This window comes from Trachurus japonicus, chromosome 22, assembly GCF_045865225.1.
Source record: "Trachurus japonicus isolate A0001 chromosome 22, Traja_1.0".
Lineage (NCBI taxonomy): Eukaryota > Metazoa > Chordata > Actinopteri > Carangiformes > Carangidae > Trachurus > Trachurus japonicus.
The window spans coordinates 13,679,952-13,697,758 of NC_140928.1; the positions used below are offsets into that span (position 1 = coordinate 13,679,952).

The 17,807-nt window shown below is 43.0% G+C and overlaps 1 protein-coding gene across 3 annotated transcripts in view; it reads left to right on the top strand.

Annotated features, from left to right (window-relative positions):
- The first annotated feature begins 506 nt into the window (after window positions 1-506).
- Window positions 507-17,807, top strand: part of pacrg (PARK2 co-regulated) — a 130,435-nt gene continuing 113,134 nt past the window's right edge. The window contains exons 1-2 of one of the 3 annotated variants that reach the window (XM_085767473.1): window positions 507-715; window positions 6,748-6,840. In XM_085767473.1, coding sequence (XP_085623599.1) covers window positions 650-715; window positions 6,748-6,840 — 159 coding nt within the window. In that variant the 5' untranslated portion in view covers window positions 507-649. The remainder of the gene's footprint in view (window positions 716-6,747; window positions 6,841-17,807) is intronic. The other 2 variants (XM_085767472.1, XM_085767474.1) reach the window with 2 other exon arrangements.

The following is a 17,807-nucleotide window of genomic DNA, read 5'->3' on the forward strand; positions in this document are numbered from 1 at the left end:
GGGCAGAAGCAGGCAACAAGACAGGTCATCCTGTGTGAGTTTTGCTCATATTTTATCCAACTGTAAAGCCTATTAGTGTAACACTTTACTTTCAGTTGGCGGAAGTGAAGAGGGCACCAATTTGACCCATTATTGTCATCGAACAAAAGAGTAAGGTACTCCTCAGCCTGATCTTGGACCGTTATCATAGCTGCACACCTGTGCAAAAAAAAAGAAAGAAAGAAAGAAAAAAATGTTATATGGCAGGATTATTCTATAATAGGCTAATTGTTAAGAGGCATTGAATCCCCTAAGATATAAAGATATAATTATCTTTGTAAAATATGTTTTTAAACCAAAAATAAACACAACCTATTAAAAATGTATTGTGAACACCCAGGCATCCCCTGCTATGGTAAGCCACAACACTTGTGTCTGCATATTTCCAGCACCACCCTGGCATTTCCACACACGTGGTAGAAACACACGTCTCCGTGGCAACCAGACCACAGCGTCTCTGCAGTTGCATAGCAACCACTATTAGAAAAAAAACCCCGTCACGTCTCGAGAGCCACACAAATAGTGAGCTAATTAGTTAGCAACGTTGCTCGTTTCTCTTTCTTTCTGTCTTATCTGGACTTCAACATTTGAGGAGACGGGACCTGTTGATATGTCGAAGAAGACGGAGCTACAAGCGGAGGCCTTCACGGTGAAGGCCACCATGAAGAAAGCAGTGGTGAGTCGTTTGACCTCGTTGATGTTATGTTAGCTAACTTAGCAGTTCAAAACGGACACCGTCCTCGGAGCAACGGGGAAGTCCGGTCGCTTCACACCGTAACACAGCTTGAACATTGCCTTTCTTATTCACCGTGTATCATGTTTCTAACGGGGACTTTGTGACGAAAGGGGGGAGTGCTGCTCATTCAGCACAAGGCAATTCAGGTTATCACAGCATGCTGCATCATTTCTACCAGAGAGCTCAAGCTGTCTAACTTCTCACAGAGTTTTGATTTAATTCACAGGCGAGACGTTTTTTTTTTTTCAGTGCGAAAAAATCTGTCACGGATAAGAGTTGTGTTCTACTACACAGCGAGCTTGAGTTGTGCTTTGTGTGGTACATAAACAATGACAGTATTCACACACACACACACACACACACACACACACACACACACACACACACACACACACACACACACACACACACACACCCGCATGTTGTGATCAACCATCCAGGTGAAGTTTACCACTGATGGAAGAGGGGGCAGCGTCGATTTAAATGATCCTCTTCCCATCATCTTTTCCTCTTTTGTTCCTCTGCTCCTTTGACTTAGACAAATTATCAAGAGAGGGGGAGTATAAGAGACAGTGAGCCTGAACATAATTCCTACAACTATTTCTTTGCTGTCCTTGTATTGTGTATTGTGTGTGTGTGTGTGCGCGTGTGTGTGTGGGGGTGTAACTATTTTACTGAGACAAGCTTGGGTGGATTTCACACAAGTATGGGGGTTTGAGAACTCTAAAATTATCCAATAACTTTTATGGGCTAAAATTACACTGTTAGAACCCATTCCAAAGCCATTACACAATGATTACACCAGTGTTTTTCAACCTTTTTTGAGCCACGGCACACTTTGTTCATTAAAAAAATCCCGCGGCACACCACTAACCAAAAATGTTAGAAAATGACACAGTGCAGCCTAATACAGTAAATATAATACAAATTTTGTCTCTTACAGTGTAGTTAGTTTGTTCTGACTCAGTAATGGTCACTGTGCAGGCTTCTGCCACTACACTCATTGACATTAAAAAAAAGTCCTATTTTATTAGCCAACTCTGCCAGACAGTCACTATTGCAGACACAGATGCTCAACAAAGCCTTTCTTTTTCTAGCTGTCAATCAACTCATGCGAGCTTGTCAACACGTGCACACTTCCACTCGTGCCTTCAGCCATATTTCACAGCAAACATGAGATGACTTAAACTTATGTTGTGCACTCCCTGTGATAGAAAGTCAGAACAAACTCTGAGTGCAACCTGCAACTCTGCCTGGTCGCACATCTCGCGCTCTGGAGCGCAGTGTGCGCAGCTGCAGCGCTTCAGATCGGTTCAGTTCTATTCTTCATGCGAGCCGTGAGCGCCGAGAGCGCCGTCAAGCTGGGTAGACCAGGTCGTACCAGACAGGAAGTCTGGCACAGAAAAGGCGAGAGAATCCGGTCAATTTTCAAAATAAAATAATTAAATGATGATTAATAAGTTGTTGCGCGTCCGTCTATACATAGGCTATTTGACCGTTGCGTATGCACACGAGACACATGTTTACGTGTGTGTGTGTGTGTGTGTGTGTGTGTGTGTGTGTGTGTGTGTGTGTGTGTGTAAAACCGAGTGAATGCGAATAAGGACGGTGCCCCTAAAATAAAAAGGAGGGGCTCTCAGCCGGCTCCCCCGTCACTCACCTGCAGCTGCACAGACGAGCAGAGGAGCGCTCTGCTGTTCTGGCGTGGATGAGACGCAGCACAGCGGGAGCAGCGCGCGTGTGTTATTAAAATAAAAAACAAACAAAATGAGACTGGCCGGTCGGCTCAGTGGAGTGCTGAATCTCACTCATTAACGGTTATAATCGCCTATGAGCGTCGGTTATCGGTCTGAAAAAAAAAATCAAAATGTGCATCGCTAGTTTGGATCAATTAAGTAAATTTGGTAATTTTCCACGGCACACCTGGCGAAAGCTCACGGCACACTAGTGTGCCGCGGCACAGTGGTTGAAAATCACTGGATTACACAGTGAAATTCTGGGGCCCTATGCTAAGAAAAATGCAAATGACACAGTCACATGAAAGGGGAATGTTTTATACTCTAGCGTACTTGTGGGGTAGTTGGCATTGTTTGCAGCACATGATGTGAGTATTTATCTATTTAACAAGCTTAGAGTTCTGTATTTGTTTGCTTGCCACCAAAGCTTTTATGTACTCTGGAGAAACTAGTGTGCATTTATTTTTGTACTGGTGCCCCTTGTCTTACTTAGGGACAAACAAGTAGTTTCCTGGGCCTTGATTACTTTGATGTAGGACCTCCAGAGTAGTTAAACCAACAAGTCCTTTGTCCCTAACTCATAAGAGCAAATCAGGGGCGCATGTACCAAAACCTTTGTCATTATGTTATGGCAGTAGTGGTTTGGTTATGCTCAGGGACCAAAACAATTTGGTTAAGTATAGGAAAATATTGTGGGTTGAGTTTGTAAAGTACTTCCATAAGGTTAGGTGACCTTTGTTGTCATTGTTAGGACGATTCACATGGTTATCTTTGTAGATATGTGAAAAAAAGCATTGACACTATCACACAAGGAACAATCAGCTTCCACCTCAACTTCCTCGTCTCTGACGCATCTCATAGTATCACCTGTATTTCAAGTTTTCTCCCGTCATAATTACCACAGTTGGTTGAGGTCATCTAACAATAAACTGTGTGTGTAATGAGCTACTTCCAGAGATGATCTATAGTGTAGTTTCTTTTTTCTTTTTTACGGGAAGACGATCTCTGTTTAACTGTGTTGAAATAGTAGACTAATTTCCAAAGACAGTCAAGTCAGGCCCTCCTCTCCTCTCATTTACTGCAAATGAAGATGGATCAGGAAAGTGTAAAAGGTTTGTACAGCAGAGGACATTAGTCTTCATTGAACTATATTGATTGGCCAGTAAAACCAGCTTTTTTTGTGGTAAAAAAAAAGAGATTAGAAATCTGGATTAGTTTTATCTGGGGTAGGTCTTGATATTCTTGTCTGTAAATGTATTAGCATCATGAGTTACGACTTTGTTGTCAGTTTGGTCCATATTTTTGTGTATTTGCAGACAGGCTGCACATGTGTTCTTAAAAAGGTTGAATGATGTATTGAAGGGATCTTTCTGTGGTTAACCATAGGAGCAACTATGATTATGGACTGAGGAAAACAAGCCATTGAGGAGTGGATTTAGGAAGGCACCCCTTCTTCTTCTTTGAAACCAAAGCTTATCACTGCATAGGTTATGTACAAGTGAGATGGGCCATTCCACTTGTATTTATTTATTTATTTGTTGTTTGTGTTAATTATAGTCTTTCTCTGTCGTTGACATTGTGTCACACTAGTTTAGCTTAAATACGTGAAAAGGTAAGGAGGGTTGTCAGTCTTACTTTATACAAAGCAGCTATTCACGTACAATTTCAGCTGAAGTTGTTCACCTTTTTGTCCTCAGAAAGACTGCTGTGCTTCAGTTCATGTGAGGAGGAGAGTTATGCTTTGCTCTGGTTTTTGCAGTCGGCGGTATCATATATAACGAGCACAGTAGATGTGATGCCTCACATATTAGCTCTTCTTACTTTTAATTCTTACTTGGCACTTTACACAGTTGTGACTGGTGAGCAACAAAGCCTGTCCCAGACAGTCATATTTCTTGAAATGACAGATAGAGATATTCTATTACTTTCACTTGCCTGATCTCACAGGCAATTATCCCCAACCTATTTTTTAGAGACAACACCAAGCTCTTCATTAGGATTTCTGTCTGTAAAGGTGAAGACAGGTGGCTTTCTAAACAAGACATTTTTTATTTTTCCGTGTTTCCAAAACCAGGTCTGCATGAAAACTTAGCGACATCATGTCATTGAATTTTGTCAGGGATACAGGGAAATCTTTTCATTCAGGATTTCTGTGTTTTGTTCTGAAATGACAAACGAGAGCACTGCATCAGAAGTTCATGAATCCATGTCCAGCAATAATTTGATAAATGAATTTGAGGAAAACGGCAGTTTCATATTTTCTGTCAGCAGTTCCTAGGCTCTCGCTTCCATATCTCCTCTACTTTAAATATGTTGACTGTCCACTCTTGGGTACTTTGATGCAAACAATTTAACTAGGTCTTCCTCTCTGAGCCACTAAGTTTCTTGCAGACGGCTATTGCCTTGTTACGTTCATACTGCACTTTAAAACTGGCTCTGTGTGATAAATAGAAGTGGGGGAGCTGCACACTTCTGATGACGACAGTAAATACTTGAAATTGAAACTGCAACTCTCCTTTTTTCTGCGGCAGGGACTGCCTTGAGATGCAAAAGAGGCAGTCAGAGCTATCATTGACTTCCTCCTCCTTTTTTTGAAGGTCATAAACAAATCTCCTGTCAAGAGCCTTCACGAGAAGGCTCGTGCAAAGCCCTTTAATATTCACCATCTCCCCAGAGGATCTGCTACATCCTGAACATGAATGATACTCCCCCATTGCTATACCACTGGCTAAATCCTCAATAAAAAACCATTACATTTTTCAGAGGCTTGCTTGTCTGTTGCCCTCTGTTTTTTCTCCTCCCCTGTGGTCACTGACATATCGCTCCAGAGAGGGCAGCTTTGCGGAGAGCTGTGATTTGTAGGTAACGACAAGGCCATTTCAAGCCTTGAAAGGGTATGGGGACTTGAAGCATAGGCTTATTATGCTTTAAAGTATTTGTGGTCATAGAAATTGAATCAATAGCAAAGGCCCCTGAAACTCACCCCACTCCCCCTTTTTTTTTCTAGTGATTCATCCCCAAGCCTTAGAAAAGAAAAAAGAAAAACAGATGCACTTTATATTCTGGTGGGAGGTCGTCACCTTGTGTTTCAGACAGAGAGGGAACAAAACCGTTATTTTCCATGTCAGAGGCTCATTCCTGTTAGGTGACAAAAAATTACAGGATTTTGAGTAGAGAGTGCAAACACCTGTACTGGATTGTGTGATATGAATGGGCATGATCCCATTTACAGTATGTGACATCAAAGCTGACACAGGTAAAGGAAAAACCAAAGAAATGGATTTCCATCCCTTATAAGAGAGAGGTGAGCAATATGTATACTGTAGAAACATCTGTCATGATGTTACTATTTAGAAATGAATGTACGGTATACATTTATTTATAGTTTCATGTGCATTTAAAAAAAATAAAATAAAATTCAGCAAATGAAATACCTGACAAATTATAATACTTAGGCTATACGTACTAGACTACTGCATACTTAAAATTAATATAAAAATCCAGTTTTTACCTGAAAATCCTGCTCTCTGGTATTGCATCCTAGTATACATTTGGGGAGCATATCATTTGAGTCATGAATTTAATTCTGGTGTTTGTTATTTATTAACTTTCGTTGGTAGTGTATTTACCTTATACCTAGTCTGATTATTAATCTGTCATTTTGCTCGAGTGACGTATTCTCCCCAGGATGGCGCCCTAACGTCTTCTGGGAACAGTTAGGCTAACTGAACAGCTTCCATGTCAACCAAAAAAATATGGCTTTATTTTTCAAAGATCACCTATTTCTGTCCTGGTCAGCGGGTTTAGCTGTATTGATCTCATGCTTGTCTTGGCCTTTTTTGATGCATGTTTCTAGGTACTTGGCTATGCTGCTTTTAGTTATTCCTCCAGGAAAACCTGATCTCTCTATCCACTGGAAACAGCTGTCTGTAGCACAACACATACTTGTTCAGTCTCTGTAGGTAAAAACATTTTGTCAATAAGTATTGAACTCAATTGTGATCAGTCAAGTAGATAAGGTACAATTGATTTATAGACTCCTGACGATGTGTGATATGCAACCTTAGATCATCATCATGCCCTGTAATTGATTTCTACTGTATGCTCTGTAATTTGCTGGATGTTTGCCATAACACATCCTATAACGTCTCCTCTTTTTGTGTACGTCTTTTATGCTTTAACATTTCACAATAACCAGTTATTTTTTGGGGGTAATTTTCCCCTTTATTATTACAGGACAAAGGACAGAGACAGGAAAGTCAGGGAGAGAGAGAGAGCGAAGGGATGTCGTGCAGTACAGGGCTTGGATCTGAACTCAAGGCCACTGCGGTAAGGACAAAGCCTCCATGGTGCCTGCTCCCAAAGAAAATATTTCAAAGGTCTAAGGTGTCACAAAGTCCAACCTTCCAGAAAATGCTCATTCACGAGACAGAATGTCCCAAATGTCTCGACACACTACATACAGTATATTGTACATCACAACATGCCCCCAAGAACATGGACATGATCCTCTTTAAGACGCCATATAGCACAGTTCACCTGAGAGGGCAAATCAATACAAACTACACCTGATCTCAACCTCAACTTTTCTTGTGGCAGATTGCCGAACCGATAGACTGCTTTTATAACAGGTGCACTGCATTTACTGTTTGCTTGGCCTCTGGGATAAAAATTGAGCTGGCAAACAGCGTCCCCTAGTTTCCTACAACCCCACCCCCCACGACCCACCAACCCCTGTCTCCGGGGCCCACCGTCATCCTTGGCTCACCCTACTAACCCCGGGGGACAGATGGAGACTCCATGCTAGCAGACGTGACCTCCATATTTTATTCCTTTCCTCCCCCACAGCATCATCATCATATACCTGAACAGATGTCTTGGCCCCCTATGCTGGCTGCCTTTCTGTCTTTATCTCTCTCTCTCTTTCTGTCTCTCTCTCTCTCTCGCTCCCTCGAATAGCAGCAGACCCCTGAAGAAATCATTTTACACATACACGATAAAACCAAATCGATAAGATAAAGCATACAGATCGCACTTTGGTTTAATTGTATCATATAGCAGTCGAGTTGCTCTCGTGGATAGTGTAGAAGCTTAGTTTGTTAAGTTTGTGCCCGAGATGTGTTGATTCACATCTGCCTTTGAGGCTCTAACCCCTGGGTGTCATTTTAATAAACAAAGCCATCTGAACAAATTAAACAAGTGACAGTTTCGAATTGATCCTTGATTGGGGTTTAAATGAGTCTAGAATTCCAGTGCAACCTAATTAAATGTAATCTTACTTTAAATTGCAATCTAAACTTAGTTAAAATGCCATCTTAAATTTAATTTGGTTTAAAATTAATCCAGATTTAACCGTCGGTCTAATAGCCTGGTGTACATCAGTTAAAGCTTGATTCAAGATGATTAAATCTCTTTTCTAGCAATTAAAGCACCATGGAGTGGGAAAATCACCAGAAAGAGAACATGAGTACATGGATGAAAAGGCCACAGGTTTAAGATAAAAATAAGCTTATTGTCTGTTCAGTGGAAAGCAGGCAATTATTGACCAAGACTGAATCCTTGAAAGACTTTATCGAGAGGAATCCGTCTCCGTTTTCTCTCGCACTCGAAGCCATTCTTCCTCATCACTCCAAAGACATTTACCCAAACCAGGAACTCAGAATGTTCCCAGCACGATACATAAATTGGTCATGAATACGCCTGGGTTGTTTTGTTTCTGTGTTGTATAAGGCACGCCTATGCCAAGTAAAGGCAAACTGAGTTAATTTCTGTAGATGGAGTCTATGCTGTAGTTTCCCTCACCTGTCTGCTTTTCTGCCTCACTTGAACTTACTCTTGGAAGTGTTTTCTAAACCAGTGGTAATTGTAGGCACACACATCCTCGCCACGAACTAAAACTATTTTGCTGCATCCCTCTTTCCTTCCCTCTGCTCCTGCACGCTCATCTTATCAGCACCAGAAGCCTGTAGTCCATCTCAGTAAGCAGCTGGGTTATTTGAAGAAGAGGGAAGAATTGAGTCATGGTAAAACAGGTTAAATTGGCAATGGGCTCTGGAGGCCTGCTGGCGTTTCCATTACTATCGATCAACCACGGAGCCTAGAGGCCTTGAGTGGACGGAGCAGTAGCTGACTTGGAAATCTTACAGTTTCCCCATAACTTTCAACTTTGTTGACTTTGCCTTGCTTTGCTTCTTCAGTGGAAAAGTGAGATTGACCCAAATGGAAGCACATTTCCAACATTGTTTAATGTTTTTCACCCATGAAATGTTGTTAATTAAAAGTGACCATAAAAGTGAGGTAAAGCCCAGCTGTGAAAAGCCATTTCTTTTGAGATGTTGCATTGATCCAGAAGAAACCAAAAACGTGGCATTTTCATCACACTGAAAATCTATATTGCAACTTAAGGATGAATTTGGCAGAACTTAAAGAAGCAGTTTCTGTGCTTCATGCTCTTCTCGCCAGGTATCAACAGATAGATTAGGTTAGAATTGATGGCATGCTATCTGAAGTGCATGACTGCTGAAATGTCTGTGACCTTTTCTGCAGTTGAGGAAAACACCATCTGGAAACTTCAGTCAGATATGGAGAAGTACTTCCACGGTATTCTATCGTGACCTTATAGAAAGTGCTGGGCTGATTATGTCTATTATGTTTGCTTTCCTCAGAGCTTGGTTGACAATTACACTGGCCTCTCTGTTTGTTATGTTCTCCTTCAAGCCCTTGTAGCTTGCATTTTAATTAGATGGCTTTTAATGGAGAATGTTTATTGCTCCTTACAGGGCCTCTATTTTCCGCTCTAGAGTTAATTAGCTCTATGTCATGTGATAACCAATGTAGAGGACATCTAGACCTATGCCTCTTCTATGAGCAGTGTCCTTACTGTATCAACAGCAGGAATGCAGGGGCGTCGACTAAATTATTTACTTGATTTCACCTCAGTCATATTGAAAGCACAGATGAATGCGCTACTTTGATGCTGCTACACTAACAACCACACACACACACGCACGCACGCACACACGTCTCCATGACTAGATAACTTTAATTTTGATTATTTCCTGGAGACTTATTCGAACCTTAACCATAGCCAAATGTCTGCCTAACCCCCAGCCTTTACTGTAAACACCTCATAATGTAATGGTTTACATTACCAGCCTGCGCTTTGTCCCCACAAGGAAGACAACTCTCCAAAAAAGTGTGTAAACAGACTTGGTCCCCACAACATTAGTATTAACTGGACCACACATCCATGCACAAACAACACAGTGTTTGTTTTGCTCATTAAACACCACGTTCCCTGTAAATGATAAGGAATTACCATAAAAATCAATTTGCTTAATATGTTGGCAGCTAATGTTGTTTTTAACAACATGACAGCAAGACAGCAAAGTGATAACTTTATGCAGCACAAATCGGTTGATTTACTTTTTCCGTTCCAGTTAAACTTTGTTTCCAAGGAAGGCTGTTTTGCACATGGGAACATTTTTGACAAATTATTTTAATCAATTATATTGACACAATTATTGCAGTTGTGCATTTAAAAATTGCATATCTTTGTACATCCATCATGTTGATAGATCCAATTTATGATCTCTTCTGTAAGTGTTTGCAATTGTAATTCAGTTACCTCCAAGCTAAGTTTATGTTCATAAAGATTTTACATTATGTTGTGTATCTCAATGTAAATGCATCTGCTACAAGTGACACCCAGTTCACTTAAGTCCATCCAACACTGAAGTCAGCTAAACTAAACGAGTCTTTCCTTAAGTGCATTAAACTGACAGGACATTAGCCATTTATTTAGCCATCCTCCATCATTATCACCCATCAGGCTTGTCCTTGCTAGAGGAGAACGGGTCCTTCTTGGTGGTCTAATCTGTCGGCGTTAGGCATGTGTTACACACTTCACTGCAGGGTCATACGTGGCAGCTCACATAGTGCCTGCATCAACATAATGGAAACCAGTAGCAGAAAAATCAATGTATCTGACAAACGCTGTTGTTCCAATCCAATAATGCCAAATGGTGGCCTTTGTTTTGCTGCTCCCCACTTTGAAAATCTTTTAACATCACCGTCAATGCAATAACATTGGCCTGACCTTTTGAATTTTGCTGACCAGCACAGAAACCAAAACTCACTGTATGTCTGTAATCCCTCAAGGACGGCGACAAACTCCACCATGCATTAATGATACATGGCAAATGAAACCCTACGATACATTTTGGAAAACAAACATGTCGCAACACAAACAAGATGTTTCTGTCAGGATATTTATTAAGGGGAATATTCTGTCTAAAGTGAAGAGGGATGGGGAGTTCAGAGCAAAAGCCCCACTATTGCCACCCTCTTGCACACTAAAAGCATTTTAGAGAGCACACATCAATGGTGCTCCAGGGTTGTGGTGTTCTCCACCTGGTGCCAAGAAAATAAACCTGCAAACCCTTTAGGATTTGAAGCAGTGTGTGCATTCCCTACGAAATTCCACCGAGGATTACTCTGCTCTTTAGCTCATGTCTTGCATCCAGCTGAGTCAAAGTGCTCCTGCAGTCGAAGGTAGGCTGGAGGCAATGGCTCTGCTGCTGCTGCTGCTGCGGCAGGCTGGAGAAGGCAGGAAGAGGGGAAGGGCTGGAAGGCAACAGTACTCTGATACTGTCAGAAATGATCCACATCACAGTCGGAGCGCCCCTCTGCTCCAGCCACCTCTGCTCATTACCCTCGCTGTCCGGAAACACCAAGCAAATTCTACTAACGAGTGTTTGATCAACACGGCGCGCTGTGGCGGAGGGAGACAGGCAACCTGTCCATGACTCATTCGCTGCCCCCTCCCCACACTTTCTGTCTCTCTCTACGTCTCTTCCTCGCTCCTCTACTTTTTTTTTTTTTTTTTTGCTCTGTCTCCCATCCACTCCCTTAAGACAGAGGAGAACAAAGGGAGAGACAGAAGAAAAGCAATATAACCTCTTGGCCCTTATCTGCAGAGCACACCAGAGCATGTCTGGCCTCAGACACCGCCTCGCCTGTCCTTTGAAGGCCCTCATCTCCCTTTGATTTCAGCCAAATGGTTCAGCGCAGTGACAGATGCTCAACTTTCCATCTGTCACTCTGACACCCATCTTTTTAGCGTTGTAGAATCTAACCGACTCTGTTTGGTGCGTCTGTCTGGCTGTCTGAATAAGGTTGCGACAAGGATGCTGATGCGAGAGCTAATGTTGGAGATTGTGACTAAGATCTTTCGCTGAAATAGATTAAAGAAAACTCCGCTACGCTCTTAAGGTCATCTGCACTGGCTTGGCTGAGTTTTTACATTAACATTTTAGACATTTACTTGATGCTGTGATACCAAGTGATTTAATGAGGAAGCCAAGGGTCATCATCACATTACCTTGACAACATTCCTTTGAGATGGGCCACAAAAAGGCATAAAAATTCAAGCCAAGGAGAGTCGTAGAAGGTGGCTTTTTTTTTTTACGAGAGGAAATTAGAGTGGGTAGAAGAGAAAGATTGGAGAGTGAATATGATTCAGGAGGGAGAGGATGACGTAGCACACTCTTAAATAGATGAGTGTTCAGTTTATGATTGAAGATGAAAGGGACTCTGCTGCTCGGACTGAACTTGGGAGGTCATATTTTACTCTTGCCTAAGTGATAAACAGTAATAGACTTTTAAATCATTACTTTGGCGTGGTCTACTCTGTTTTGAACATCCTTTAACCATGAGGTGAGGCTTAGGCCACTACCTGTCTGCCTCTGTAGCAAGCCCCTGATTGACAGCTGAGGCAAATGCCCCCTTTCTTCTTGTTAAAAGGGAGTTTTTCTACGCAGCTGTCACCATGAATTTTGTGAAGAGAATGGTCTGGACCTGCTCTCTTTGAGGAATGCATTGAGATGACTTCTGTTATGATTTGTCGCTATATAAATAAAATCGACTTGTCTTGACTTTGATTTATGTTTGTCACTAGAAGTGTGGGATGGAGGATGTGGCACAAAGACTCATACTAATAGACTAATCACCTGTTTCTTTTGTAGCATCAGCAGCCTGCAATGCAGACCAGGAGTTGGATACGTGAGGGGGTGATAATCGGATTGGTGGATTGATAGATGAATGGATTGAAGGGGCAGGGATTGATTAAACCAAAGTCAGTGTGTATGGTTTTCACACAAAGCTTACATGGCTCTCTGAATAAATCAGCTTAGAAGAATGAGGTGGCTTGCACAAAGTGTTCTGGGCATGCCTTTGTGTTGTCGCCTTTTTATTTGTTTGTGTGCGTGTGTGTGTCAGTGTGCGAGTGGCTCCCTGTAGCTCAGCTAAACTTGTCACTCCCCTGTTTGAGAGACCTGCTGCAGCAAGCACAGTGTGAGACTTGAGGCGTCTGAGAAGTTGCCATGATTTCATGGCGCCCAACAAGCAAAAGTGCTTTTTTTTCCTTCTTCTTCTTTGTCTTGCAGGCTAATACAAAGTGTGTACTGTCATTCAGAGCGTTATCCTGGCAGGAGGTCTCAAAACCAAACCTCTGTTCCATATATATCATTTCACACTTTCCCAAACAACCTCTGTGGGAGCCCCTCACCCTGCTCAGTCTGTGGAGTAAACAAATTTTGCTTTAATAAGCACTTCTGTTACATTCAAGTAAGTAAAGAAAATAGAAAGCAAAAATAAAGAGTGCAAAATGCATTTTTATGCATAGGTGAGTTGGGCAGGCTTTGGGGTAGCGGGAAGCCTTCAATGTGCTATCCCCCTGTTTAATTTATGTAAAGGTCAAATTTCAGAGCATGCCAGCCTTTGGTCTCTGCATGGTGTCTCTGTAAGCAAAGCTCTTGCATCGTTTATAACAGACGGCCTTACAGGCAGCAAGACTGATTTCCAGGAATAGAAAGTCACACCGGGCGTGTGTGATAAGACCGGGGCCTGGGGATCATTTTGCAGTATATACTAATCACCTAGATAATGCTCTTCACTGTTAAACAATATTCCCATATCAGTGGTAGAAACTCTGTGTCTCCCCCATATATACAGTCCGCTTATCTTTCCAGGCCTCCCTCTGCTGCTGGGCTACAGTACCTGTGACACTTGCCTGTGTGTGTGTGTGTGTGTGTGTGGCAGTGCGGTGGGGTGAGATTGCAGACTGACCCCCCTCCCCTCTGCTATCTGTGTCTGTCTGTCGGTCTGTCTGTGGCTCTGTGGTGAAATCAATGGCCCCCTGCTGCCCTGACTGTCTGTGTCTCCTCCTCCGTCCCCTGTGGACCTGTTGCCGCCAAATGTAACCTTCCACAGCTCACTAATGTGTGTGGTTGCAGCTACACTCTCCTAGTTGCCTCTGTCTCATTTTCTACCTAGTCATCTCTCCCGACTCGTCCATCTCAGCAACTTCTTTTCTGGCTGTTTATTTGTACGGCCGCCTTCTCCACTTTGGTTGTCTGTCTCTGCTGCTAAACAAACTCAGCTTTTAAAGTTTTGGATGAGTCATGCTGCTATTCTGAGCCATGTCCAGTACTCCATAAGCACTCTAAAAGAAAAGTGTTATTACCGATTCCAGGAACTCCAATATTCTATGATGAGGTTTCAGTCTGCGAATTAAATCCAGTTATGAGGGAGTTTATTGATGAGAAGTTACTTATTTGGTGAATAAAACTGAGAGGACAGTTAAATTCTTCTTTCTCAGCAGCAGAAGTTGCAACCGCAGCAAGTCAGGGATGAGAGTTTCCTTGTGTGTCTCATTAATTTCATGGCCCGGCTCAGTCTTTTAATATTATCAGGTGTTGTCGCTGATTGGGGCTGTAAAGAGAAACCACTGGATCAGTGTGTGTGCCCTGTTTTCTTAATAGCCAGTACCAGAGAGCGTGCTTTGCTCTTTTACAACACAGACACACTCATAATTTGGATTCAGATCAGTCGAAAAATGATGAAAATGTATTTTGGGATTCATATGTAAATGATTGCACAGAAATATTTTTGAATCCACATGAAAATATTCGGTGTTCTAATTAGATGTAAAAAAAAAAAAGAATCCAGTTATAAATGTATACTGGTTCACAGATGTATTTCTGATTTAACACACAAATATTTCTTGTTTTCAATGTATATAATGGAAATCCACTAGTATATAAAGCAATTTGCAATTTTCATCAACAACAGATATGTGTGTTATGACGTTATACACAAACTATTGAATCTGCATTTACACATTTTTTTGTGGTTTGTGAATGTCACATATTTGTGTCACATATCACAATTGAAATATCTGCTACAGTTTGATGTTTTTTGCATATTGGACAGCTGTAATACATATGTGCATTTATTCATCCTGAGACTGATCTGACTCCTCAGCCTACAGACCTACATGATGCAAACATGTTGCAGAAAACAGAATAGTAACTTGACTGATAGAGGGTTGTAGTAAATAAATACAAAAAGACTAATTTGTATTTTTAAACAGGTGGCGAAATAACTAGTCAGTGAATGATTGAACAATAAATCGTAGTTGCACAGGTGATGTACCATTCACATGTGTGTTTGCCTTATTTCTGTTGGCAAAGCTGCACACTGAAGGGCATCTCGGTTTTCCCGCTGACTCATGCGAGTCGAGGAACGTGCGCGTTTCTTTTAAGTTCAGCCGTATGGCCTCGGTGCATGTGGTCTCCTGCGCGCTTAACAAGTGCTAAGAGCTAATATATTCTGCCTTTGCCATGCAGGCTGATTCACTCTGTGCCATCATCTCGACTGTGGTTTGGTGATATGAATCAGCCAATAGGGCTCTGTAAGCACAAGGCTGCCCTGCTGCCTGGCTGATAAGTGAGCCACACAGAGAAGATGGAAAATACTTAGCGCGTTCTCACTCCCTCTCTCTCCCCCGTTCTGTCTTGCTCTCTCTCTCGTTCGCTCACACAGAGCCTCTTTCGCTCACACCCCTCCCCTCCTCACACTCCTACCTCAAACTCCCTCCTTCACATCCCGTTAACGTCTACTCTGCGTCTGTGCTGTTCTTTTAAGTGATGGGGTTAAACTAGAGGAGACAGAAAACAGTGGGGGGGCTCTTGAACGCTTGAAGCCTCTTTTTTTAAGTTGTTCTTTTAAAGTTATCCCTTCTCGTGCACAGTTCAATAGCAGGTTGCTGTCACCTGTTTCATCCTCGTGTCTTTGTAGTGACACGAGGTGTGTAGTGTCGTCTTTGCCTAGTGGTGTCGTCATTTTTCATTACAAACATCCCTGCCTTTGCGCTTGTGTGCGCGATACAGTTGATGCGAAATCCTCTGACATGGTGACAATTGTAAAGCGCACCCATATGGCCTTTCATCGCTTTTCATCAGTCTATGGTTTTCTCATCCAAGAGCTCTTTTTTTTACTCATTTTGCTCCCATCTGACCTTGTCTCTGACAACAGGGCTAATTTCTGCACATAATGAAACTCACTCACAGACCGATTGCACTTCTTGCTGTTTGGTCATGAGAAATTAATGGAGTGCTGCACAAATATCGCATATTTATTCTTCTGAAAGGAATCAGCCTCCCACCAGTCTGTGTTTTGCCCTGCAGAGGGAATGAGTAGGCAAAATATCCCGTTGAATAATTGTTTGGACATGACCATATAGCAGACATTCCCTAACAGCCCCTAAATACCGCCGAAAAATGTTCCCTGTTTCTTGTACATTCGAATGCAGTTTGAGAATAAAGCACACAACTCCAGCCCAGTCTGTATCCCTGGTGGGCAACGGGGCAGGCGGCCGGTTGAGCTACGGCAGAAAATGCCCTGTAAAATATAGAGAGCTAATTTTGTTGCCTGCGGCAGCGATGTGCATGCTGACCTTATCAGGAGAGCCTCAGCCTGTCTATTCCATCCTCTGTGACTCACCTACCCTGCTCCCTCCCCTCAGGAAAGGCGGCCTTCTGCACAGAGCTAGATTTCAATAACCTCTCAACCGAGAACAGCGGTGAAATGCGGCGGGAGAGAGAGAGAGAGAGAGAGAGAGCAAGCGAGCAAGAGGGTGCCTACCCCCTTTGCCGCCTCACTAAACAGGTGATATAATGCACCCATGTGCAGTGGCATCCTTGTTCCCCCTACAAATGCGATGCAACAAAATGCACTTTTGCACCGGGCGAGAGGCAAGAGGGGGCGATGGGAGACAGAAAGAGAGAGAGACGCAGACCGAGATTAATGAGGTTCTCATTTTTGGGGAAGTGCGGCAGTGATGGTGATGCGGACTTGACAATGAATTGGCAGTCCTTCTCCAGATATCTATCAGAGGTATTCAGAGGTGTTTTGGGGTGGTGGTACGGGGGCAGAGAGACGGAGAGATGAGAGAGCGATGGGAGCTGGAGGCCCAGGCACGGTGATGGATCACCTACATGCTGCAGCAGCCCCGCCACGCTGAACTCACCCTCAGAATTGATGAGCCACACCTCTTGTCTCCCTGTCTCCCTCTTCCTCTCATATCCACTATTCCCTCCTCATCACCCTCCCCCATCCACCATCTCTTGATTCCCGTCTCTTTTTGTCTCTCTGCTCTTTCTCATTCCATTTTTTTTCGGCTCCTACATGTGTCTGTCTTTCTCAGGCCCATCACACCCTGCATCTTTATTCCATCTCAGCCACTGTCTTGATTTCTTTCTTTTCGTTTTTTTTTTCTTTTTTCCCCCGCTCAAGCCTTTTGACTACCCCACCCACTCCGTGTGTCAACCTCAAGCAGAAGAGCCATGGAAGTGCCATACTAATAAGGTTAGAGGGAGCATCTCTGTTTCTCAGGGTGACACCTTTATAAATGACAGGACCACGAGGCCCTGCCGGTGTTCAATCACCTCTGCAGGGGCTCGCCCATGGGGAGCTCAGCATGTGCACTGCGTGAGCCGGTGTGTACGTGCGCGTGTGTGCATTTCTCTGTGTGTGTTATTGCCTCTGTGGGTCTTGCAGCAGCCAGGTTTACGGTGGAGCTAGTTGGAGTGGACAACAGCATTAGGGAGGAAACAGATCTGGAGGCAGAGTGAAGGCGAAGGAGAGAAATGACAGCCTGGAGCTCATCTGACCAGTACTGCCTTGTTATGACTCCCTGATGTGTACACCAGGGGCACACAAAACAGACACTTCCTCCCTTTATTGCCTTACACCGCTTCTATCTCTGTTCTGTAGTCTGTCGCCTCACAGGCTCGCTTTATGGCCTCCACTGAGGTGCGGGATGTTATCTGCTGGTGTAGGTCTATAGGCTCCTTTTGTCTGTGTTTTTTTTCCCCACTGCCTGTGTTAGTGTTTATGCCAGTGGTTTAGAAGAGGGATGAATTTTTGATCACACAGGGCTTTGCTGGGCTGCA